We start from the raw sequence: 25852 nt of genomic DNA, 5'->3' as shown, positions 1-25852 counted from the left end.
TACGAGTTTATGAGAAACATGAAAAAAAAAACAATTATTCCAAACTTTTGACTGCCAGTACTGCCACATGAAATAGCGAAATGTTTTGCATTTAACATGTTGATTAGTGGACCCCTTAATGTCCAAGTGGGTTGTTCTTGGATAGAATAATCTACAATCTACGGGCAATGCTGATTCTAGCAATATTTTTGTCTATTGACTTATGCATGCCGTCCTTGCTGTCATAAGGATGTCTGGATTATTGGGATTACATATTACGCTCAGTAGATGTTGACCCAGTTGCAGTATACTGAATGTTATGTGACAGCAAAGTTGTAAGGCATTTCTAGGGACCTGCTTTTGCTCTGCTCAGCTTGACCCTTTCTGTCCCTTCTGAGGCCAAAGCATGCTGGAATCTACCCATCTGATTTTCGACCAAGTTCCTATTGCAAGATGTATGTGTTTGGGTGTGTCTGGATTATATGTTTTGATCTCACATTTGACAATTCATATCTTTTTTCTAGGAAGAAAATGTGAAGCTGACATGTAGAGACAGAATGCCAGCTTACATGACTATTATTGTCATGATGGTTTTTTTGGTAAGACTTGATTCATTCGATTTTTTTTTTTTCATTACAATGCTGTGATGCACATAGGTTTTAAATATAACAAATAAAAGGAATTTAACTCTCGGAACATTTATTTAGTGGTTAAATGTACTTTCAACAACCAGTCAATTTATTTTATATATGGATGGCCATTATGTCAAAATCAAAAAAGCAGACAAATACTGCTCACTGTTCTCATTAAGCCCTCTATTATCAAACATTTTCAGTTGCATAATAAAGTAGTCTTGGTGACTTACATCTGGCTTTCTATAATTGCATTGGTAATCAACAATGGTGTCTTTTGCATGATACTGTATTCAATCTGTGTCAGTATATTATTTGATAATAATTAGAGTCACTTTTCTTATTGTGTGGGTTTGTGTGCTCAATGCAGATCTGTGTGACCTTGGCTATCGTGTTTGGTGTGGTGCTATACAGGGTCTCCATTATGACTGCCCTGCACATGAGTTCCACTCCATCATTCCGCACTAATATACGGGCCACCGTTAAAACCACTGCCGCTATCATCAACCTCATTATCATCATCATAATGGATGAGGTCTATGGAGCAATTGCACGTTGGCTCACTATTATGGGTACTTCTGGTTGCTGTTCTCAAGACATTTAGTTTGTCCACTGTGTTGCAAAACATTATGTTTACAGAATGTTGTTTTCAACCCATCAGAAGTGCCAAAAACTGACAAGAGTTTTGAGGAGAGGCTGATCTTCAAGACGTTCATATTGAAGTTTGCAAATGCATTTACCCCTATTGTGTACCTGGCATTCTTCAGAGGCAGGTGAGAGTATTATTACCAAGCATTCACTCTGAAACTGAACACAAATACTCAGTTATTAACAAATCTGCAATAGGATTTCCCTTTTTTAGAGTGACAAACTTTGTTTTCCAAACCTAGTGAGCTGCCCTGTTGTCTACTATTTACTTTGCTATATCCTAACTGAAAAAGAAATGACTGATTTGGAACAATGTATAGACATCAACTCCCTACAGATGCTTCTCACATAAAGAACATGAGAGATTTTGATGTTCATGTGTTGCCAAGCTAATAAGAATTGGGTAAAATTATAGAGACCAGGAGAAGGTGTGGTGTGTTAGGTGCAGCATGGGTGGTCTTAATGTCACCATGCTTTATTCTCAAATCCATGTATCTGGATGATAGGTCCTAGTGATTGTTGTGTATACTGAAAAGAGTAAGGGCAAAGTACTGAGCCCTGGGGAACCCCCATGGATAGTTGATGTGATTTAGATGCTGCTCACTTCAGAGATGCCTTATAAATAGTAGTATCTGGTGATTTACACTTGCAGACAGATCCAGCAGAATGAGAACAACTAATCTAGAGGCAGCTTTTGCCAGCCGCAGGGCTTCAGTGACAGAGCAAGGTCTCCAATTTCTGCTTTGGATTTTCTGCATTTGAACTGACTTTCAACATTTCAACAGGAGCCTTTGATTGGTGCCATTTTCTCTCTCAAGTTAGGCGTCACGAAGAACATCAGATGTTCAGGGGTTAGAAGGCATTTTGCACAAACAGGCCTGGAGGAGAGAGGACAGATGCTGTCTAGACAAGATGTTCAAGTGGATTTAAATGCGTTATTTACATAAGAGAGGAGGAGCTTTTAGCTGGGTGAACAGAGGTGGGCGAGCATAGAAACAAGTATGAGGGAGTGGAGGTTATGTTGGAAGAAAACCAGCAAAGAGTGTGCAGCAGGCACGGTGGAAATGACAAATGTGCAATGGAGTAACAAGGGCATTGTCTGTGAAACAATTATTTGAGTAAATGAAGCCCAGTTGGTTTCCTGATTTGTAAGTTGGTAAATTGTTGAGGTTAAACAAGCCTAGGAGAGCTTAGAAGTCCACAGCTTGAGGCTTATCCAGGTGAATGTTTAAATAACCATAAGTACCACAATTGGTCTGCCATATTCACGGAAGGAGGTTATCCATAGAAAATCCAGCTCTTCTAAAAAGTTTTCTAGCTGACTTGGAGGATGATATATAACAAAAAATTGAATTTTGTAATAGGAATTTCATGGAATTCAGAGGGATTATTAAGAGCTGTCTCTGATTTGTTTACTCCTGACTTGCAGTTCTAGAGTCAATGTGAAAGTGCCAGAGAGCTTATAGATTTGTCGTACTGCAGTGTATTTTGCATCTAAAGAGGGTTTGTACATGTGGTGAACAAAAAGCAACACATATAAGAGAAATAAAAGGTAGAAAAAAGTGCCTTGCTGGAGTCTTTGTTCATTGGACTGCACAGGTAAAGATCATTACATAAGTTAGGTCTTTAAACAAGGATGGCTTATCAGTAATTAAGTAAAATCAGCTAATGTCTTTTGGTTTAACAATACAAAGCATATAACGTCAAAGGCTGGCAAAAAACTGCTGCCGCCCTACAGTACCAATTCAGTTAATACAGATCAACACAACTACTGTAATTTAGCAATGAGCAATACTCTAAACAAGAGAAACAATGTATTAAGCATAATGTATTATGTACTGACAAATCACATTGATACTCTTTTATGGTGCATTCAGAATGAGTCACTGAATTTGTGGTTTCTAGTTGGCATTTCTACAGTATCCAATGGTATCTAACAGTATAAGGCGGTGATTCCATCTGTACTCTCATTGATAGTTCCCGCTTTGTCACTGCACACGGCTGCCAGTGTGAACATGCCTTTAGAATTTGGCCAAAATTAGGTATCGTAATAGTATAACTTTTTGTAACCCCTGGCGGAAGCAAGCTTCCATAAACACCAGCTTAGACCAGCATAAATGTCTGTGTCTCGCCATGCTAGTTCATCCATAATAGTACTGGCTTGGATTCTAATTGTTCATTGGACAAAAACCTGATTGACCAAGGAATTCCTTAATGCTTATTCCTTATATAAGCATTAAAAAGCACAACATACATGTGACATACAGTATGCTTCTCACCAATATAATATTGCTCACTAGGTTGTGAAACAGAGCTACCCCCAAACCCCCTACCTCCCCTTTAGGGTAATTTTACTGTAATGTCTGTTTTGTGAATCTCCACTTGCATTTGTGCAGTAGCTGGTAAACTCAGCTCTTGACCCTCTTCTATCCAATGCCTCCAGAATCATTGGACGTCCTGGCAAATATATCTACGTTATGGGGTCTTACCGGATGGAAGAGGTACATATCTAATATTCAGCTTCCTCCTTTTATGTGTGTGCCAGATGCAGCTGGAGCTTTTTTAAGAGCAGGGAGGCATAAACCGTAAAATTTATTTCACAAAAATAAACAATGATCAACTGACCAACTAGTGTACATGTGTATGTACAAGCAAAGTTCATTCTTAACCATAATCTGTTCTTTAAGACTTGTAACCACATCATCATATGAAAAATAACTTATTGTCCTAGTTACCTCAGTCCTGATGACTAACACTTTTGGAGGTGTGTAGCCAGTCAGCTCCATAGTAACTGATGGAAATCTCTCTCTGTTTCACCGCAGTGTGCCCATGCCGGCTGTCTGATGGAATTGTGCATTCAGCTCTGCATCACCATGCTTGGCAAACAGCTCATCCAGAATAACCTGTTTGAGATAGGCGTTCCGTGAGTACATACAGCATAGTGAACACATTTGTAGATTTAGGAAATCCGATAGATTCCCACTGTGCATTATAGGTGTGGTGTACATTTCTAGACATGATTGCTTTAGGGAATAACTGTACTTTGACTAGAGCATTATAAATACCTTGCATGATCCTATTTTTTCATTAAATAACTTTGCTTACCTTTTTTTGTGTCTTGCTTATCTTGCTCTTGGACAAATGCAAATATATTGGATTGTACGCACATCTCGGGCAAATACATGAGCAGGTCCAAACAGAATCTGCAAACTTTTTCCACTTTTTCTGAGCTGAATGTGCTGAATCCAGTTGAGTCTGATGTCACATGTCACAATTTCCAGATCAAATTGCTCCAGATCCCAAAAGCAACTCACGGTGTGCTGTACTAACAAAAAATCATGATCCTACCCTTTATTTCTGTAGCAAAACCTCAGTTGGTCAGATTTATTAAATGATCAAATCTATTAAAAGATGTCCTGGATGCTAGAGCATTCAAAAAGTTTGAAAAATGTATTATTAATATATGTAAAAAATAATATATATACAACAACAACCAAGATTATTCATCTCATCCCAAAGTTTTCAAATCCACTCTCTGATATGTGTCTTATTTTATTTAATATTTGTACATTAAATTTTCTGCTTCATGCCAGTAAATCTTTGAATCAATTTGACTATATTTCTGCAGGTACACTTATGGGAATTTTTTGGGAAGTTCACTTCATGGGAGTTTAACATATTGGGCTTTTTATATTTTATTTTGGCTAGTCATTAATATTTTATATTAGTGAGGATAATTATAAACATGCAGTTAGTGGTGATTTCTTGAAAAATTTATGTCATGGCCACAACAAATCTAAGTGAACCAAACATGTCTCTTCATAGTCACCGTATTTAGCCTCAGTACAAATATTTAAGAAATTAATGAAAAATTGTAAATATTTTAATATCATTCTTACTTGTGTCACTTTTTATGAGCAAAAAGTAGTGCTTAAAATGCCCTAAAAGAATAGTCCATCCAAAAATGAACTGTCATCAGTTACTTACCATTATTTCATTTGAAAACTGTGACTTACTTCTTTTTTTCTGTAGCATGACCAAAACTGTTTGGCAAATGAGAAACTGAGCACATCATGTAATAGATATGCCTGAGTTCACCACATTTATTATATGCAAAATCCACAGGGATCATTAATGTATCTTTGTCACAGAAAATTGAAGAAAATGCTCCGACAACGCAAGATAGACAAAAAGCATCAGGAAGAGCTGGATAAAACGCTTCATCGTCACGAGAAGGACCACTTCCTCGGGCCCTTTGTCGGACTCAACCCAGAGTACATGGAAATGAGTGAGTCACTACACACTCACGCGCCCACACACACGTACAGACGTATCAACATTTGTTTGTATTCTCTCTTGGTCCTGCTGGCTCTGTTTCATACACAACATCATAAAAACTGTATTGTAATTACATATTCTGATTATGAATTGTTAAATTCATGCTGTCCACAACTACTAATTGAAACATCTAAACACAGCTAGACAGATTTACATCTCATCTGTTCAAAGCACTATTAAATGAGAGTAATTCAAGCCCCTAGATGGCGTGCATGGTAAATAGGGTAAACGCACGTCCGTTCTGTGAAGGATCTGCAGTATTATACATGGAGTTGGTGTGTTACCAGCCCTCCTCTCATCTTGCCTCATCTGTGCTACAGCGTGGGATGGACTTTGTCTAAGAGAAAGGCATTATGGGTCCAAAGGGGGGCTGGCAGAGCAGCGTGAGATTATGAGCTATAGTTCTGACTTGAATTCATTAATAACATCCCACCCCCTCATCTACCATCCTCCATCTATACTTTTATCTCCTATCTCTCTCAGTCTCTCCTGCCCCATTCCTTCATCTCTGAGCATGGCACTAACCTACTGTATCTCCTGCTGAAACCCTAAACTAGTAACATTCAGAAAATCAGCTTAAAATCATATTTTTAAAAAAAAGACAATCCAGGAAGGACCAAAAAGGATTTAAATTCTTGTGAATTACTCTGTGGGCGATTTGTGTTTTTGATTTTGAACTTAAGACCAAGTTTCCCAGCATACCAATGTCTGATTTATTTTATTATATTTGATAAGATGTTCTCAGTAATTCTGTGAGTTGTGCTTCAGTGGAACCTTCTATGGAAGTTTTTATTAGTGTTTTTTGTTTCTTTTTCTTATCTAGTCATTCAGTTTGGGATGGTGACCTTGTTTGTGGCCTCCTTTCCGCTGGCTCCTCTTTTTGCTCTACTGAACAACATCATTGAGATCCGTCTTGATGCCAAAAAGTTTGTCACGGAGCTGAGAAGGCCAATTGCTGTAAGAGCAAAGGACATTGGTCAGTATCTTCACACTGATTTTCAATGCATTATTTGTGATCTTTATTGAAATGTAATGGTAATGTAATGTTTATACACATAATTATAGCATTCCTGTAGCTCAAACAAAAGAGAATTGCACTTACAATGCCAAGGTCATGGGTTCGATTTGTCATGGGAACTGATAAATGTAAAAAAAAAGAAAAAAAAGTTGGGCCAAATGCATAAATGTAAATGTACGGAATAATATACTACAAATTATGTATACTCAGAGTATATATAATTTGTTGTATATAATTCTGTACATTTAGGATAATTAAGAAAAAATGCCCCTAAGTAAATTTTTTAATAGGACCTTTTTATAACCTGCGATTTAGTTAAGCAATAGCACACAAGTGGTTTTTCCAAATATTAGCACAATTACAAAAGTGATATTGATTTTATACAGCAGCTAAATACACATTAAGTGTCTCTTTCATTAATATTAAAAGTGCTTTATGTAAGATTTTGACTCTACTAAAGCATAAAAATAACATATGTTTGCAAATTTTTATGAAACATGTTAAGTTAACACACTTGTTTATCTGAAAAACAATGCTACAGTCAGTTATTCTCCTTTGAAAATGTGCGTTCCTGGCCGGAATGTCTGTGTTTGTTTTGGTTTGTGAAACCCGCCCACTGCCAGTTTACCCAATTGTATTTCGGCACCCTGGGTTACCAGTTGGCGGAAAACACAGCGTATTTTATTTCATTCATCGTCAAGTGCGCTAGTTCCTGTTTGTGTCGTCAATCTGGCAACCTGCATGTGCATCAAGTCTGAGGAGGAGGGGCCAGGTGAAAAAAAACCCTCTCCGGTATTTTGAATTTGGACTGCAATACCAAGTTCAACCACTCGGTGTCAATCCTACATACAACACCTTTAAGTGATATTTCATTAATGAAGATAGTTCCAAATAAAGCCACAGCAGAAACGTTGCAAATCTCCACAAGCGACTAAATTTTGTAAACAACTGAATTTCATTATTGAATGAATCGTTGTTCTTGAATTTAGTTGTGAATGATTCAATGACCCATTCATAAAAGTCACTTGCTTCGTAGTCTAAGCCTCAGACGTCACACCCACGGACCGTTGGCTAAACGTCTGATGCATATGGGATACAAAAGTTGAAACACTTCGGGAATGTCAAAGTCGTCATCAGATTGGTTGAATTCTACAGGATTTCTGCGTGACTTGTGTGTTGTGTTCTTTAACGTTCACCTGGAAACGTGGTGCCAAAGCCCCTCACGAAAGAAGAAAGCTGCTGTGTTTACAACTGTGATGACGAGCGCTTATCAGGATCAACTAAACGCTGGATTTTCAAAAGTATGTGAAATATTTAAAGTTTGCGGCATAGAATCTTTAATATACGTCCGAGAGTTTATTGTGGCGACATTTCCGCATCCCGAAACGTGATGCTGAATGAAACGAACTGTGATTGGTTGTTTGACATGTCGGTCAAACGGACTCATGGGCGGGCCTTGGCCAATGAAAGCTGCCATGAAGGTCTGGCTACGTGAGACTACTTGCTTCGTACCTTAATGAATCCATCATTTTGAATGGCTACATGGAATGGATGATTTACAAATTTTTACAGTAGTTTTAACGTAACGTAAAAGTATTGTTTCAGTTTATTCACAATTTTTTATTTAAAACATTAATCTCATAACATTATTTATGCAATTGTCCCTTCAGGCATGTTCTGTGCCTCTTCTGCAGATGATTTAATTTTATTGGTAATATCCCTATAGTCACATCTTATTCTAAATAAATTTATTGATTACATTTAAGAATTTGACGTAAAAGATGACAAATATGTCTAATAAGTTGCCCTTATAAAGGTAAAAAAAAATGCCTATGGAAATCAAATTAAGGGGTAAAATAATACCCCATAATGAAAAGGTCATTTCTATTAGTGGTTTGACCTTTTGGCCTGATGTCACTTTAAAGTGATCTTTGTGTTTTCATCATGGTATATTTCTTGTATAAACCTATTTTCAAAATAATTCATTGTATCTCCAGGAACTATGGAAAAGGTCATTGAAATGGTTGTTTAAAATGGTTGTTTCTAGTCATCTTTGGAGGAGGCAGAGCATGTTGCAAGGTCTTTCCCAGCGTCTCAGGCTGTAGGCAGGAAAATACTCTGGATGAATGAATGAATGAGTACATCACAAGGCTATCTCAGTTACAATGAGGTTGTAACTTTTATTACATGTTGTATATTTATATATTATAAAATTCAACAACAATATACTTTTTTTATTATTATTATTATGTATATAATAGCTGTTGGATAAAGCAACACTATAAGCTAGCACTGGCAGTCATTCAGGCAAAAGGATGTGATAAAGGTAGATTTTAACTAAAGGTTTGATGTTGTGTCAGGTCATGCATATTGATAATTCATACTGATATCAGGGCAAGCTGTCACATAACAATTTTCCCAGTAAGGTTTGTGTCAAAACTTTATCACCACCTAGTGGTATTATGATGTAATAGGATTTTTTTTTTATGTATGTGGTAATATATATATATATACAATTAAATGGTGTATTTTTAGTCATATCTCAAAAAATTAGCATATTGTGAAAAAGTTCATTATTTTCCATAATGTAATGATAAAAATTAAACTTTCATATATTTTAGATTCATTGCACACCAACTGAAATATTTCAGGTCTTTTATTGTTTTAATACTGATGATTTTGGCATACAGCTCATGAAAACCCAAAATTCCTATCTCAAAAAATTAGCATATTTCATCCGACCAATAAAAGAAAAGTGTTTTTTAATACAAAAAAAGTCAACCTTCAAATATTTATGTTCAGTTATGCACTCAATACTTGGTCGGGAATCCTTTTGCAGAAATGACTGCTTCAATGCGGCATGGCATGGAGGCAATCAGCCTGTGGCACTGCTGAGGTGTTATGGAGGCCCAGGATGCTTCGATAGCGGCCTTAAGCTCATCCAGAGTGTTGGGTCTTGCGTCTCTCAACTTTCTCTTCACAATATCCCACAGATTCTCTATGGGGTTCAGGTCAGGAGAGTTGGCAGGCCAATTGAGCACAGTAATACCATGGTCAGTAAACCATTTACCAGTGGTTTTGGCACTGTGAGCAGGTGCCAGGGTCGTGCTGAAAAAAACGAAATGTTCATCTCCATAAAGCTTTTCAGCAGATGGAAGCATGAAGTGCTCCAAAATCTCCTGATAGCTAGCTGCATTGACCCTGCCCTTGATAAAACACAGTGGACCAACACCAGCAGCTGACATGGCACCCCAGACCATCACTGACTGTGGGTACTTGACACTGGACTTCAGGCATTTTGGCATTTCCTTCTCCCCAGTCTTCCTCCAGACTCTGGCACCTTGATTTCCGAATGACATGCAAAATTTGCTTTCATCCAAAAAAAAAGTACTTTGGACCACTGAGCAACAGTTCAGTGCTGCTTCTCTGTAGCCCAGGTCAGGCGCTTCTGCCGCTGTTTCTGGTTCAAAAGCACACGCCTGTGCACGGTGGCTCTGGATGTTTCTACTCCAGACTCAGTCCACTGCTTCCGCAGGTCCCCCAAGGTCTGGAATCGGTCCTTCTCCACAATCTTCCTCAGGGTCCGGTCACCTCTTCTCGTTGTGCAGCGTTTTTTGCCACACTTTTTCCTTCCCACAGACTTCCCGCTGAGGTGCCTTGATACAGCACTCTGGGAACAGCCTATTCGTCCAGAAATTTCTTTCTGTGTCTTACCCTCTCGCTTGAGGGTGTCAATGATGGCCTTCTGGACAGCAGTCAGGTCGGCAGTCTTACTCATGATTGCGGTTTTGAGTAATGAACCAGGCTGGGAGTTTTTAAAAGCCTCAGGAATCTTTTGCAGGTGTTTAGAGTTAATTAGTTGATTCAGATGATTAGGTTAATAGCTCGTTTAGAGAACCTTTTCATGATATGCTAATTTTTTGAGATAGGAATTTTGGGTTTTCATGAGCTGTATGCCAAAAACATCAGTATTAAACAATAAAAGACCTGGAATATTTCAGTTGGTGTGCAATGAATCTAAAATATATGAAAGTTTAATTTTTATCATTACATTATGGAAAATAATGAACTTTTTCACAATATGCTAATTTTTTTGAGAAGGACCTGTATATATATATATATATATATATATATATATATATATATATATATATATATATATTTATTTACTTGGATTTTATTCACTTTCATGACAATTAAGACAATCATGTCATCAGTGACTTTAAGTATATTTACATTTAACATACACGTGTAATCTAATGTTTCTTTATTTCTGTTTCTTTGTCTTCCAGGAATCTGGTACACTCTTCTCAGAGGACTCAGTAAAGTGGCTGTTATTGTTAATGTAGGTTTTTAATTCCACGTGTTTGTTCTGAAATAAATAAGTGCTGCACCTGTTGTGATGTGATGTACCTGTTATGTATTCTGCCGAGCACTCAAAGTAATTATTAGTGGCAAGCATATTATACTCATATTGTTCCTGCTCAGATTTACTGTACATTTTTTCAAAAGTAAGCAGTAATCCTTTGGTGAATAACTCCATCTGCAAAATTTGTGCTGTGAACATGAGTGATACCTTCAATCGTCCCACCTATTGAGCTGAGGTGTGCTATTACTTTTCTGAGTGATCTAACTGATGATTTTCAGCTGGTGGATGATAAAAACAGGCGGAAGAAATCTCACATCCACTGAATGTGAGACTCGAGTCATTACTAGAGATCAGAATATCATACACACAGGGCCAGTTAACAAACACCCAGAACACCCTCGTTACCAAGGTTTGGCGAGAGCTAATCCTAATGTGTCACCCTTCAGGCGTTTGTGATCTCATTCACCTCTGACTTCATCCCTCGCCTGGTCTATCAGTACATGTACAGTCCAGACGGGACTCTTCATGGCTTTGTCAATCACACCCTCTCATACTTCAATGTTAGTCACTTCCAGCCTGGCACAGAACCCACTGAGTCAATGCACCTGGGATACAAAGTGGAGGTTTGCAGGTACTTGGTTTGTTTTGCACTAAAGAGTCTTTTTCTAATGTGGTGTATGACTGGGTATTATATTCATAATGTTTACAATATCCACAGATATAAAGATTACAGGGACCCTCCATGGTCTGACACGCCATATGAGTTCTCAAGACAATTCTGGGCCATTCTGGCGGCCCGATTAGCTTTCGTCATCGTCTTTCAGGTCAGTCAAAATCAAAATTTAATAAAATACCAACTTTTCTGATTGCTTATCAAAGATGAATTTTACAAAGAAATGTCCAGATCATAATTTCACCTCAATAATAATAATAATTTGCTGTTGTTTAATTAGAAAAAAATTAAATTAATTATATTTTATTTAAATTATTAAAATGCTCCTAACTCATAACTCAACATTATTATGAAGTGGAAAATCAAATTTTCTCAAATCTCATTTTCTATAATACACCGAAAACATTAATCTATCCATGTGCCCATTTTAATAATTTGTGACCATTCTAAAATGGGTATAAATTAATTTCAGCTACTGCCATGATGATTATTTAGTATACAGTACATATATGTCATTTTTATTAGTTGATGTTTCTTAAAATATTTCTATTTAGCTTTTCATTTTAACTTTAGTCATTCTAGTTCTTCAACTTTTCAAATTTTCATTTACGTTTCTAATATTTCAGCTTTATTTTAATTAACATATGTTTTAATAGTTGTTTTAGTTAACAGCAATACCACTGACCTTGATATATACTTACAAATGAACTTTACTAATACCATTATTTTTTTCTGATTACAGTAAACGAACCTAATTGTAATGAACATAATGTAATTATGTAAAAAAAGTAAAAAATGCTTCAACATTTTTTTTTTTTTTGGGGGGGGGGGGGGGGGGGGGGGGCGAAGAAGCTTGGGGGAGGAGAGCGGGGGGTATACCATATACAAATGTTTTTTCTTTCTTGTCTCTCTGTTCAGAATGTGGTAATGCTGATGAGTGACTTTGTGGATTGGCTAATCCCAGACATTCCCAAGGACATCAGCATTCAGATACACAATGAGAGGAACCTCATTGTCGAGCTGTTCATGAAACAGGAACAGGGCAAGAAGTACAGGAATACCATCGGTGACCCAAGCCCCCAGCCGCTCCGCTCGCGTCCCAGCTCACAAGCTTAGTCCGGCACTCGCTCTGATCCCAGTGCTGCGAGGGAAGCAGTAACACGGTCCATTCCAGGGCCTCAGTCCAGCTCTGTGACCTGCTCAAACAGAATGGAAAGGCTGTAGAGGACTGGCCTGACCCGGAGGACCACTGCTGTAAGGATCAGTGTCGTTACAAAGAATGTTACATGACTGCCGCCTCATTGGTATACCAGAAAAAAAGTTACAAGAAAAGGATTTCTGTTTTATCTTTTGTCTGTTACTGAATTAAGCACTCTCTTGGATCTTTTTCTATCAGCTATATGCAACTTCTGCTGGTAGGTGTGTTTGGAAAGAGGGCTGTAGGGTTTGTATCATTTTATCTGTTGACTGATGAATATTGTATTACGTTTTGTGAAGCATCGCTGCTTTAGCATTTATAGACAGCTAATGAGCATTTTATTTAAAAATACAATGCTTTTATATGAATTTTAACATGAAAATGTAATGTTCATGTTTTCAATATTGATAGGATAGGATTGAACTCTGAACTAACTCGTTTAAAGTGTTTTTTTTAATGATTTAATATTAGACATTTCATTCAGAATATTTCTGGTCAAGTGAATTAGCAACTATTAATATCACGCTGTTTCCTCTTTAGGTACTAAGTACAGTTAGTTCTGTTCTATCACTGTAATAATTGTGTCTATTTACCCTTTAGCTGTCTATACATAAAATATAGATTTAAAACATTACAAATGAATCAAAATTACTACAATGCTCACTTGGTCCTTTTTTTAGTATTCTAGAATTTCTATTATATGCGGTGGAGTGATTCTGACCGGATCGATTGATGTTGGGGATTTCTGGCAGCATGCAATTGCTTGGTTTTTAAGTAGTGCATCTGAAAATGCTATCAAGTTGTGTTAAGAAAGGGTACGCTGTATATAAACCCATGACGCTCAAGTGGCCTTAATATTCATGAATGCGCTGCATTTATAAATGGGTCATATGGACAGTTCTGTGTCTGCTTATCTGAATGTTCTTGTCTTGATTTTTGATGTTTCAACCTTTAATAATATGTATCTGGAATGTTGCATGTGTCTTTCATTTACAGAAACTAAGTCTATTGTGATAAATTAAAGAGTGGTTTTAATTGAAATTAATATAATATTACTATATAATATTACTAACATATGAAGACATGCTTTTTTCTGATAAAATTTAATTATTAAACAAAACTCTCTATTTCCTCACTTAAATTTTATATGTATATATATATATATATATATATATATAATTCATGTACCCTTGAAAGGGCCTTGGTTGTAATGTAAACCCCTTTATAGACTGTTACTTCATCCCACATACTGTGTGAAAGAAAGAAACCTTTAAATGTCTTTTGTGTCATTGTGGCGTTTCAGTGTCTCAAACTCCTAATGGGAGGTTATGACAGTACTTTTGCTTTTGAATTATGTTTCGAAAATAAATATGTCCTATACATTTGGTATGTATACATTTATTGACTCTTTTGCTGACCGGAGGGCCAGTCAAATGTTGTTTTAGAGAAGAACTCACTGAATTTATATTTGCTGCTGTTGCTCGTAGCCTGTTGTGTCCACAGAGTGACCTCGTTTGGGTTAACCCCTTAACTGTCACCACTGACGCGTAAATTTACTTCAATATATTACAATTAAATCCTAATCTAATCATGACAAACTATATATCGTTGGAAAGGTCTAAGACTCCTAAATAGATATTTGACCACTTTTTTGTTGTTAAAAATTATGTAGGAACAGTAATAGATTAATTTATGACAAGAGTGCACCTCAAAACATATACATCATAACAGGAGTTCTGACCTTTGTCACAAAAAATCTCCTGCTTCCTTTTTCCCTATCACATGTTTTAGTAATCTGCATAAATTATATATCATTTGAAAGCTTAAAACCTCCAAATTAATCTTGTGAAAACCATTTTGAAATCGGGCACTGCGTTACCATGGAAATCATACTTTAATATCTTTTAGCGGGCTCCTCCCCCTTAGTGGGAGGTGTCATATTCCAAATATATTACGTTCTTTTAGAATCAAAACTTTTCATAATCTTGACAAAATACATATCGTTGGAAAGGTATGGGTCTCAGGATTCCATATTTGGTGGTTAATTTGTCATAGACATAATATTGAGAGAGAAACTGATACATTTGTGACAGAAAAATGCATCAAAAAAATTCAATGGCGTTTGAATGGCACCCGGTGGCTGTTTGTGGTATAACGCCTAAACAAAATTGCATAGGAACTTACATTTTTTTTATCAACTTCAAATTTGGAACACAACTAATTTAGACATATGGCTTTAATTTTATAGCATTTTTGGATTAAAACATATTTTATAAAATATTTATTTTATATAAAATATAATAAAAAATAGTACAGTACATTTTTCTTTACAGTAAATTTAAACTTCTATAACTTTTATATGCTTTCATTTTTTGAAATGATTTCACTTCTGTAATAATCTGCAGATTGTCTTCTTTAAAAAGAGACCAAGCTTTGGTCTGTATTCAAAAGCGTTTATAAATTATAACAATTTAAGTTTGAATAGTGTACATTCACGTCTATGTTCAAAAAGGGGGAGTGACAGTTAAGAGGTTACATAAAGAAGGAGGGGCAAAATGATGCTTAGTAGATAACTTCAGTTCCCTCCTTCAGTGTTGCGAAATTCGATTCATTTGGCGAATCGATTCTTTTAGTTCACAAAGACGAGTCATCCGTTGAATCACTTACACCTCTGGGAAAAATGAGCGCGCGTGTTTTAAAGTCACTTATTAAAATAATAACAGTAATAAAAAACCCTCTCGTACGTGTGTTGGTCATTTAATCATACGGCTATTACCTTATGTTTTTCCCCGGTTCAGTCCAAATGAACTCGTTCAACAACTCAAATCATTAATGTTAGTTCTCGGACAATTACGATTAAAAATCTGGCTTAGTTCTGCATTCTTAAAATCACCCTGGCACTACTTTTAGAAATTTGAACCTCTGATTTTGACTCCAGAACCGCGTGTTCGTGAAAATTGACTCCAAAGAACAATTCGCCGGTGAATCGGACACCGCTAGTAGCGAATATGTCCACAAATGATTCATTATCACAAAAAGACTGGTTCAGAAGAACGACTCATATGTGAAACAAGTTATCTTAAGTTGCTGACGGGTGTTATTTTTTGCTTCAGAGTGGGGGATTTTCACGAGGGTGAGAGCCAGAGCTGAAAGCGAAAGCGGGAGATGAACCGTGCGCCCGGGCGTCGCGCCTCAGTAGCTACTGTTCAAACAAACACAACATGGACAAGAGCGGATTCAGAGCGATGCTGCTAGCGATCTCTGATAAACTCACTGAAGACAACTTGACAAGCTTAAAGTTTCTGTGCACCGACATCGGGAAGAAAAGGCTCGAGAAGATCAATAAGGGGATTGATCTTTTCGAGTGCTTGATCGAAAAAACTACAATTGGGCCTGATAACACGGAACTTCTGCGAGAACTTCTAATCCAGATCGGCCAGAGAGTTCTTCTGGAAACAATAGATGATTATGAGAGAGGAGCGACAGAAAGCCGCGCTGCTGGTGTACTGGACTCGAAAGAGCGAGGTTTGTGCTTTCGCTGAACGCTTGCGTTTCATTGACATTGAGGCGGGTCACTGACAGCAAACAGTGGCTCGTGCTGCAGGTAACGCTAGACGAATTATTTTCGCATAACACTCGAAATGCATTTGATTTTTAAGTCAATCGGTGGCTTAAGGTCAGGTTGAGGTATAGTTTCTGTCATTTATTAAAATGTATTCTTTCGTTTTGTACCGCTGTCTGTCTGAGGTGATGTTTACTAGAGTTCTTGCTAACGTTACTTCCGTCTTATCACTAGTATGTGAAACGCTGGTGGTTTTAACATTTATTCATTTTCACGAACTTTTTTTTTAGTACTATTACTAATCCAATAACGTTAGCCTAGTAACTTGTATATTTTTCACTAATATTTGTTCGATTTGTGTTTTTCCATGGGCGATAAAAAGAACAGGGCTGTAAGCCTAATACAATTTAATAATAATAATAATAATAATAAATGAACTATTAAGCCGGCTGTATCATATGCCTGTTAAACATGCATTTCTAAGGGCTTTAAACTATCCACTTGAAAAACCTGCTGAACATGGTCTGCTTCATGCTCACTGTCTCTGAGTGATACATACTTTGTTTAGTAAGTTAAAGGCATTTTAGTTTAATTCTAATACTGTCAAAAGTCAGTAATTAACAGAATCAAATAAGATCCTACAGGTCAAAGTGAAATCAATAAAATCACATTTTTATTGAATTCAATCAAATCAAATCAATAAAAGATCCTACATGAAGATTTTAAATCCCATTAAATAAAACACAATTTCCGATAAGATTAAGCATAAAATAAAATCCTACAGGACAAAGTAAAATCCCATTTAAATAAATCAGAATGTCCAATGGGATTCTAAGAATCAAATAAAATCCTATAGGACAAAGTGAAATTCCATTAAAATCAATCAGAATGTCCAATAGGATTCTAAGAATCCAGTAAGATCCAAAAGGATAAACTGAAATTCCGATAGGATTTTTTGACAAGGGCCAACTTCAGGTCGTGGTACAAATCTTTTTGCTGTGAAATCTTTACTGATTTTTATAAATTACAAATTAGAATTATGTTCTTATTAATAAGATGAACATTTACTGGACTCAAGCAGGTTTATTGGAAAAATCAAGTTAAAAAGTAAGTATCAAATATGATACAAGAGGCTTTTGAGTATTTTTTTGTGTACATATTTTAATCATCATTATATTTCATTGCATTATATATTTTGCCCCCACAATAAAAACTACAGCGCTTTGATCATAAAACTAAGCATTTAATTATCATCTTACTAAGACATTATTGGGAAATGTAGAGTGACCGCTTATATTTATTTATATGCAAGTAGTCTGCTATACACTGCTATCTTACTTTTCGACCATAAAACAACAACATCTACACCAAATAGCATATTTTTTTTTTAAAGTATGGGATTTTTTTCAACTTAAAGTATTCTCATCTCAAACTATTTGGGCCATAAAAGCCTGATGTATCAACTGTGATACAAAACATAAAACACATATACAATTTTTTCCTTCATTTTCTTTCATATTTTGTTCAAATAATTACCTTTTTTTTGGTCTTATGTCAGACTTTACAGGGTTAAATATGTACACAAAATTGGCGAAATGAAGACATTTTACTGGCTAATCACAAAATGATTTTAAAATTTAAAAAGATTTTCAATTTTATTCAGATTCTAATCAAATTCAAATGCTTTCTGCATCTCCTCTTTAGAAAAAATAAACATTGCAACTGAAGTAATCGTTGAACATTTGGGTAGAAAGTGGCTCCAGTTTGGAAGGAAACTCGGACTTCAACACACTCAGCTGGAAGGCATACAGGAGAAGCACAGCCGTGAGCTGGAGGAGCAGGTGAGGGAGCTCATCAGACAGTGGATGAAGATGAGGAAAGAAAACGCCAGAGTGGAGGATCTCATCAAAGCTCTGCGGGACTGCAAACAGAACCTCACCGCTGACCTTGTGGAGAAAAACCTCAAAGACCTCGATGCACATTAAAAAAAATAATCACTGTTCTATTATAAAACAACAGAACTTTGGGGTTAATAATGTGATTAATGTGAAAAGTGCGAATGAACTGAATTAAATTGTGTTTACAGATCTTTCGGAATTAATTGTACACAGCCTTGGTAAATAAATATTAATTTAGATAATATATTTTACACGATATTGCAAGAAAATGATTTTTTTTAAATAATTGTCTTAATAGACACTCTTGCAAAGCGTAAGGATTTTTCAGTTTTTACAGAACATACTCATAACACAACACTGTTCTTGTAGGAATAAAGGGACTATGCTGTATAATTGAACAATGTGCCTCATAACAGGCCTTTCAGCTGTTTGATGAAGCGTATTTTGAGTCATAGCTTTTACTCATTCTATACTTCACAGAAGTATAGAAATGCTCAATCGTTATATTTACGCAGGTTGTTCCATCTAAATCCTGAGATTTAAATATTGTACAAAAAGGCTGTCAAATCAAAGTTCAAACTGCCTCACAGTGGCACGTGTTCAACGTGTTTCAGTCACCTGACATGTCTTCTCCGCTCCACCAGAAAGATTTCTGGAGATTGCATCATTTGGGAACAGTTTATTTTGAGTCGTCTGTGCTTTGTGCCACACTGGTTGTATAGGTTGAGGTTCCCAAAAGCAGCCTAAATGGCTTGTATAGAGACCACTGGTGCCAATGGTTTCTACTTAAAGGCTGGATGACACCACAATTTTTAAAACTGGAACAAATATTAAAACTAGGTATAATTCATTTGCAGACTTTGTAAATGGTTTATTAGAAAAACTGGGCATCATACACTTAAGCACAAGTTGTTGCTGGGAGACACACCAAATGTAAACAATTGTTCTAACACAGGTTCGGAATTTCATGTTTAATGTTCTCCGAACGGACAGATTCATAATCTACAGCTAAAGCAACACAAAACACTGTGACTACATAACACATTACTCAGACTGTCCAGAAGTCTTCAGAATGGCTTTGACTTTTGGCAGCTAGCTTTGATTCCTCCAGACTGCAAATGGGGGCAATAATGCATTCGGCGTTTAGGTTTATGATGCTTTTGGGAAACACAACCGAGGTCAGTTAGAACAGTTGAGCTCAAATTTAGCTTTGAATTCATAACAGTTCTTAATTCTTGGATTTGATGTTGCTGCTTTATAATTCATCTGTGCTCTTTCTGTTTATCAGTAACCCACATCTGTCAGTGTGTACAGCAATGCATATCTCCAATAAAATTCCAGAATTGCAATACTTTTAATAATAAAGATGCTCATATCTCTAAAAAGCCACAAAATATTCAGTGCAATAGTGTTTGAGTTCAACTATTTTCTTGTGTATATTAAATATATATTTATTTATTATGATCCTTTTTTTTTTTGTATCACCATCCACATTTTTCACAATGATAAATCACTTTTCAGCTTTTTTTTTTCTTCTTGGAGTACAAATACTTCTTGAAGTGGACCCAATATATAAAGCCGCATATAATAATTATAAAAGATTTTAAAAATAAAAATGTAATGTAAAATTGTTTTTGATGAAATTTATAATAATGCATGACTAATGCATAGAAATGTCATGTCAGCTACCCAGTAATTTCCTGATATTTACAAAATAACGGGAAAATTTATTCTGTAAAATATTTTCAACATTATAAGAAAACAAAAATGTATGTAATAACTCATAAACCTGAGGAGAATCAAATTAACAAATTAACTGCTCCAGTACGTGGCAGAATACACCTCGTTTGTTGTAAACTGTCCTGGCCTCACCTTACAAACCACAAAACTCCTCCAAACAACTTTGATTTAATCATTTAAGACTTAATTTTAAACATTTAAGATGTAAAACTTCATGTTTAAGCAGCATCACAGCCACCATAGGACGATAAGAATCTCTTTCACTTTTATTTGCTATTATTACATTGATTAGTGTTACAGCAGTTTCATGTAAAACCATGTTCACAGTGGGGCACATTGGAGAAACATTTCCCATGAACACTCACAAATTCACTTTTACAAGACCACAAGAAGCCCAGAGGTTTTGCCCTTTCTCTCAAACTGTATATCATTTGACAACAGAAACTTTCATGTGCTCCAAATAAAAACAAAAAGATAAATTAAAAAAAGTAAAACAATCCCACCGACAAGATTTTAGAATCTCCTCCTGGATCCCCTGACAGGAATCCAAGAATCACGATTCCAAAGGGCGACTAAGAGCATCTGCCCAGTGACAGTTTGTATATTATAAATCCATATATCTTTTGTGAAAACATAAGTAAATATGCAATGAAGAATCCTTCAGTTCTGAACTACAACCAAAGAAATGTTCAGTTTAACTAGAACGATCTAACACATGTATTACACAAAATATATCAACACATTAACACGCTTCTCATGAAAGATTCGCAAAACCTGAATATTTATATATATAAAGTCAGCGTAGATTTGATCAAATACTTGAAATGATTCTGATATGTAACTGAAATGTGAAATACTAAAACAAGAGGACTGCAATGATTATCTATCAAAACAAATCCAACAGTGGCGACTTGCACATTTTCCTGTGAACAAAATGATTCAGACAAACAATGTGTCCATTCAACCGTGTGCTGCATTAATAGTTGTGTTGTAAATGTCTGTGGCATTTTATAATAAAGGCACTGATCTTTTAATAAGCACAAGGACAAAGCAGGACTAACTATTCTTAAAGTCCTCTAGAGTGTCAGTGAATGGAAAAAATAAAACACTGAACTGCGCACTCCTCTCTGAATCTCCTCGTGTATCGTGGCATTCAATCCGTCATGCAGTTGCATGGCTGTGTATTCGACACAACTGCCGTAGTTCAGTGTGACGTGACCTTACGGCTGCCACAGGAAAGATGTGGGTCTCATCCAGGGCGATGCGGGTGATCAAGATGTGATGACTTGGACGTAGTTAGCAGGGTACAGGCCTATTTCTCCGCTGACCAGCTGTCCTTTACACCAGCCCTGCTCGTCCTCCTCACCCAGCTTCATTAACTCTTCACCTGTACAACACAAATATACATTTTATAATACCATGCATGACGTATGCATAGGATCATATAAAACCAGTCATAACCACAAAATAAATCCAGCAGCCCCAGTCATGAGGCTCTTGTTTTGTGATTATAACCAGCTATTACAACTATAACCAGTTGTTTCTGATTATAACCAACCACCTGCATTTTTTTAATTGTCCGATATTTGAGATTTTTTTTTTTTTTTAAATGCTAGCAGTCAATATTTAATTGCACAGTCACTCGTTTTCACTCTTTTTACATTTATATTTTATTTATATGCATTTAAAATTGATATATTTGCAATCATCTAATATTTCAATACTTGATTAATGATTCAATTTAATCTTTAACAAATCCCGAGAATATGCATACTTCATATTGTACACTAGTACCATTCAAAGTTTGGGATCATCAAGTTTTTTTTTTATTAAAAAGTTAATACTCGTTCAGCAAGGATGCATTAAATTGATTTAGTGCTAGACAGTGAAGACCTTTATCATTTTACAAAAGATTTCCATTTCAAATAATACTGTTGCTTGCTATTCATCAAAAACCATAAAAAAGTATCACTGTTTACACAAAACATTAGGCAGCACAACTGTTTTCAAAACTGATAATAATATGAAATGTTTCTTGAGAAGCAAATTAGAGCAGAATGATTTCTAAAGGATCATGTGACATCGAAGACTTCGTAATGATGCTGAAAATTCAGCTTTTCCATCACAGGAATAAACAACATTTTAAAATACACTCCAATAGAAAACAGTTATTTTGAATTGTTGAATTTCATATTATATATTTTTACTGCATTTTTAATCAGCCTTTATTGGTTGACAAAACATTCTAAAACATTTAATCCTACCGACCCCCAACTTTTGAACGGAGGGGTACATTATAATGTGTTTTAGGATTTTTTTTTTTTAATTCTGAAATTCAACTTTACCATTGGACATTTATGGGTTTACAGACATTAAAATAATTACAGATTTGCTGGTATTGGACAGAATTTTAACATTACTAAATCCCTAATTATCGCTTCATCCAAATGGCTCCATACTGGGATGTGCATGACTGTGTGAAGTCAAGCCCTGCAGAATCAACATGCAGTTTCACAAGAGCTGCAATGATGTCACTTTTTGTTTCACACACCCTTGTGCCTGTACAGACACATCGAGCATAAACCAGGTTTCAGGCTCAATTTGTTTCTATGTAACTACACTCTTAAAAATAATAAATAATAAAAAAAGCCTAAAATATACTAGTGTGTATTTAGGGAACTTTAATATTCAACTGCCTCATAAACACCTTCCCTTATGAAAGTTTGCTGGAGGAACACTGAAAAAAAAATAAATTCACTCTGAAACTGACAGCAAATTTAACAAATAATTACAAAGAATCGACTAGTAACATACTGAATTAAATGGGAGATTTAGAAGTTTTTTGCAAAACGTAATACAATAAACTTCAAAAAATCATTTTCTAAAGTGAACCATTTATAGTTCTTTGTAGGAACCTAAAGATACTCTGTTTTTCTTTCTTCAATTAAAGAAAGTTTCACACAGAAGAAAGAAATAATACTTCTGAAAAATATGTTTATAATTATATACACTTGCATTACATTCCACAAGGGCATTGGTAACTGACAACATGCTACAGCCACACCACAAGGTGTCAGTATAAATCCAAGATGACTGTCATATCAGGGCACTGCAACAGACACAAATACTTAGTACTCCTTTATATATTCTTTACTTGAGTGGAAAAAAAAAAACCTTCAGTATATGACCACCAGGTGTCAGTCTTGGCATGTCTGCCATTGCATGTTTTGTTAGAGGTGCTGTCTGGCATAGTGTATTTAGGCATTTTCTTGGGTAACAGGGCTCATAAATAACCTGAATGAATCCTTTAAGCTTTATATGATATTTAAGGCATGTATGCGGACTCAAAAACCCTCCAGGTGGATCCTGGGACCTGCCTGTCTGTCCAGTTAAGGTCTACTCTAGCAAACGAGACCAAATGAGATTGATTCCTTATTCTTGCCCAGGCCATTAAGTGCTAACCTTAAAGGGATACTCCACCCCAAAATAAAAATTTTGTCATTAATCACTTACCACCATGTCGTTCCAAACCCATAAAAGCTTCGTTCATCTTCGGAACACAGTTTAAGATATTTTGGATGAAAACCGGGAGCCTTGTGACTGTCCCATTGACTACCAAGTAAAATACACTGTCAAGGTCCAGAAAAGTATGAAAGACATCGTCAGAATAGTCCATCTGCCATCAGTGATTCAACCGTAACGTTATGAAGTGACGAGAATACTTTTTGTACGCTAAGAAAACAAAAATAACGACTTTATTCAACAATATAATACAAGATAATACAAAAAGTATTCTCGTCACTTAATAACGTTACGGGTGACCTTGACAGTGTAATTCACTAGGCAGTCAATGGGACAGTCACAAGCCTTCTGGTTTTCATCCAAAATATCTTACATTTTGGGGTGGAGTATCCCTTTAAGATTTGTTATACCCTCATTCTGCATCACTCCAACATGTCTGCTTCTCAGCATCTGCAGCACAGACACTAATCTAGCCAGCAAACCAAAGATATTTAGCATTAGAGTCAGTCGTGTTGCCTAAACTCAGACTAAGCTGGATCCAAATGGCCTCCAGCCAATCAGAGTGGAAGATTTGGCTTACACACTGTCCTAACTGAATGCATTTAGTGACTTTTGGGAAGACTTTGAATTGAGATAATTCGTTACATGCAGGGATCACTGAAGGAAACTATTGATTTATTAGAAAGCCTGTAGATCAGCATCTGATGTGAACGTTATTCTAAAGCAAAAAACTGGGAAATGATAACACGAGGTCAAAGGTTACCATTTTTTCCCCCACTGGAAGCAAATGTTTCCCTTGTTTTGTTACCATCTTCAAGTGTAACAGCTCACTGGAAGTGTTTAAAACCATTTTGTGCTGCTGCTTCTATTTTTGACAATTCTAGCCCAGCCATACTGGAAATGAGTAAATTTGTGTTTTGTGTCAGTTCACTAGTTCCAAAGCAGTTTCATGGGTTTCGTCCAAATGTGAGGAAGCGGTCTCAAATAAACCCATGTAACATGTAGGATTTAATCACGCACATGCACACATGCTTAGATTGACAAACCCCATTTCATTTTATCCTTTCCACAATGCCTTTTGAAATAACTGCACTACCATGCGCAGCAAGGCATTGAAAGAGCAAAGGATGAGCATAGAAAAGGGGTTCGATGAATCCACAAGCCGCAGCCATGTGTATGTTCATGTGTGTGGCATTAATAAGCATTAGTAGGGATTAATACCTGCTTTAAAGCTCAGCTCATCAGCCTCCTGCCCTGTGTATTCATACAGCGCTCTAACACGAACCCCGACTACCTTCTCCTCCTCGTCCACCCCGTTGGCTGCAATGTATTTTTTGGGGCTCTCTTCATCAGACCAGTCTGAGGAGTAGTCTTTACCCATCCTGTGTGAAAAGAAGAGGAATTAGAAAACTGAACAAATTCATGGACAAATCATTTTAATGGAAGGTGGGAGATTTTACTCCAAAAATCAACTTGGTAATCAGGTGATCTGTGATAGTTCAGTTAAAAACAGTTGAAAAGTTTCAAATCTATTGAATGGATTCATTTGGATTTAATTTTTTTTATCTGTGGCATGCTGTGCACATGCAACCTAGTTTTGAAAGTATTGTCACAAAACTTATGTCGTAATGTCTTGCCCCACAGATGCTCTCAATAAAGCCCAACTTGTACTGAACCCGGAACATTCCTTCAATATTTACACATAAAGCAGTATTAGAAATGAGGATTTGTATTGATTTTTAAAGAGGAAACTGCAATTGCTGATTTAAGCATACTGCTCTGAACAATTTTTAGCTTGGAACCAATGACTGGCTCTCACAAGGGACTGGGATCAAATAGGTTCATTTGATTCATCTTAATAGCAGCAAAACTGTATTAACTACAAAATGCTGATAGATTTCAAAATGTTCTTGTCTTGTGAAAATCTCATTAGCTCTGTTCCACAACCTAGTGAGCTACCTTGATATCTACTGCCTACATTGGCAGCTGCCTTCTAAGACATTATTCTAACCTACAGTAAATGGAACCTCAAAAATGACTAACTCAGAAGTTTTGTTCACATAATTGACCCATTTATCTGTTGTAGCTTATTTTGGCCTTCCAGAACCATTCTGGCCTTTTCTTGAATTTCAGCATATCTCTACTGCATAATACCCACTTTTGTAACAGCTTTTGTGTCAGGATGCATCCATGATTCCTTAAAATACTGTCTAGGTAGGCTGCTAACTAGGTTTTAGAACAGAGCTGTTGTCTGTACTCCGAGAGAGGAGGTCAA

General features: G+C 36.2%; 3 protein-coding genes across 12 annotated transcripts in view; 2 read left to right on the top strand and 1 right to left on the bottom strand.

The window, feature by feature from the left end:
* LOC109109959 (anoctamin-1-like) overlaps positions 1-14240 on the top strand; it is a 41472-nt gene extending 27232 nt beyond the window's left edge. For all 4 annotated transcript variants that reach the window (XM_042761021.1, XM_042761024.1, XM_042761023.1 and 1 more), the window contains 11 exons: positions 504-578; positions 982-1183; positions 1273-1384; positions 3703-3760; positions 4082-4182; positions 5411-5547; positions 6421-6573; positions 10908-10960; positions 11431-11615; positions 11703-11808; positions 12576-14240. In XM_042761021.1, coding sequence (XP_042616955.1) covers positions 504-578; positions 982-1183; positions 1273-1384; positions 3703-3760; positions 4082-4182; positions 5411-5547; positions 6421-6573; positions 10908-10960; positions 11431-11615; positions 11703-11808; positions 12576-12773 — 1380 coding nt within the window. In that variant the 3' untranslated portion in view covers positions 12774-14240. The remainder of the gene's footprint in view (positions 1-503; positions 579-981; positions 1184-1272; positions 1385-3702; positions 3761-4081; positions 4183-5410; positions 5548-6420; positions 6574-10907; positions 10961-11430; positions 11616-11702; positions 11809-12575) is intronic.
* Positions 14241-15819: 1579 nt separating this feature from the next.
* Positions 15820-19704, top strand: LOC122145685 (FAS-associated death domain protein-like). Its single transcript, XM_042761019.1, has 2 exons — positions 15820-16380; positions 18122-19704. The coding sequence occupies exons 1-2, from the start codon at positions 16077-16079 to the stop codon at positions 18400-18402; spliced, it is 585 nt and encodes a 194-aa protein (XP_042616953.1). The 5' UTR covers positions 15820-16076; the 3' UTR covers positions 18403-19704.
* Positions 19705-20303: 599 nt separating this feature from the next.
* The window catches only part of LOC109109955 (protein kinase C and casein kinase II substrate protein 3-like), a 34668-nt gene continuing 29119 nt past the window's right edge, over positions 20304-25852 (bottom strand). For 5 of the 7 annotated variants that reach the window (XM_042761015.1, XM_042761012.1, XM_042761016.1 and 2 more), the window contains 2 exons: positions 24799-24959; positions 20304-21442 (listed from right to left, as the gene is read on the bottom strand). In XM_042761015.1, the coding sequence (XP_042616949.1) occupies positions 21327-21442; positions 24799-24959 (277 nt within the window). In that variant the 3' untranslated portion in view covers positions 20304-21326. The remainder of the gene's footprint in view (positions 21443-24798; positions 24960-25852) is intronic. The other 2 variants (XM_042761017.1, XM_042761018.1) reach the window with 1 other exon arrangement.

This window comes from Cyprinus carpio, chromosome A7 (assembly GCF_018340385.1).
Source record: "Cyprinus carpio isolate SPL01 chromosome A7, ASM1834038v1, whole genome shotgun sequence".
Lineage (NCBI taxonomy): Eukaryota > Metazoa > Chordata > Actinopteri > Cypriniformes > Cyprinidae > Cyprinus > Cyprinus carpio.
The sequence above is the reverse complement of the archived record's forward strand: the minus strand, read 5'-3'. Positions and strand labels throughout refer to the sequence as shown.

Excerpts from the sequence above, each read along its gene's own strand:
- LOC122145685 (XM_042761019.1), top strand. The coding sequence starts at position 16,077 with ATGGACAAGAGCGGATTCAGAGCGATGCTGCTAGCGATCTCTGATAAA. Across the intron at positions 16,381-18,121 it reads ACTGGACTCGAAAGAGCGAG|AAAAAATAAACATTGCAACT; the intron begins GTTTGTGCTTTC and ends TCTCCTCTTTAG.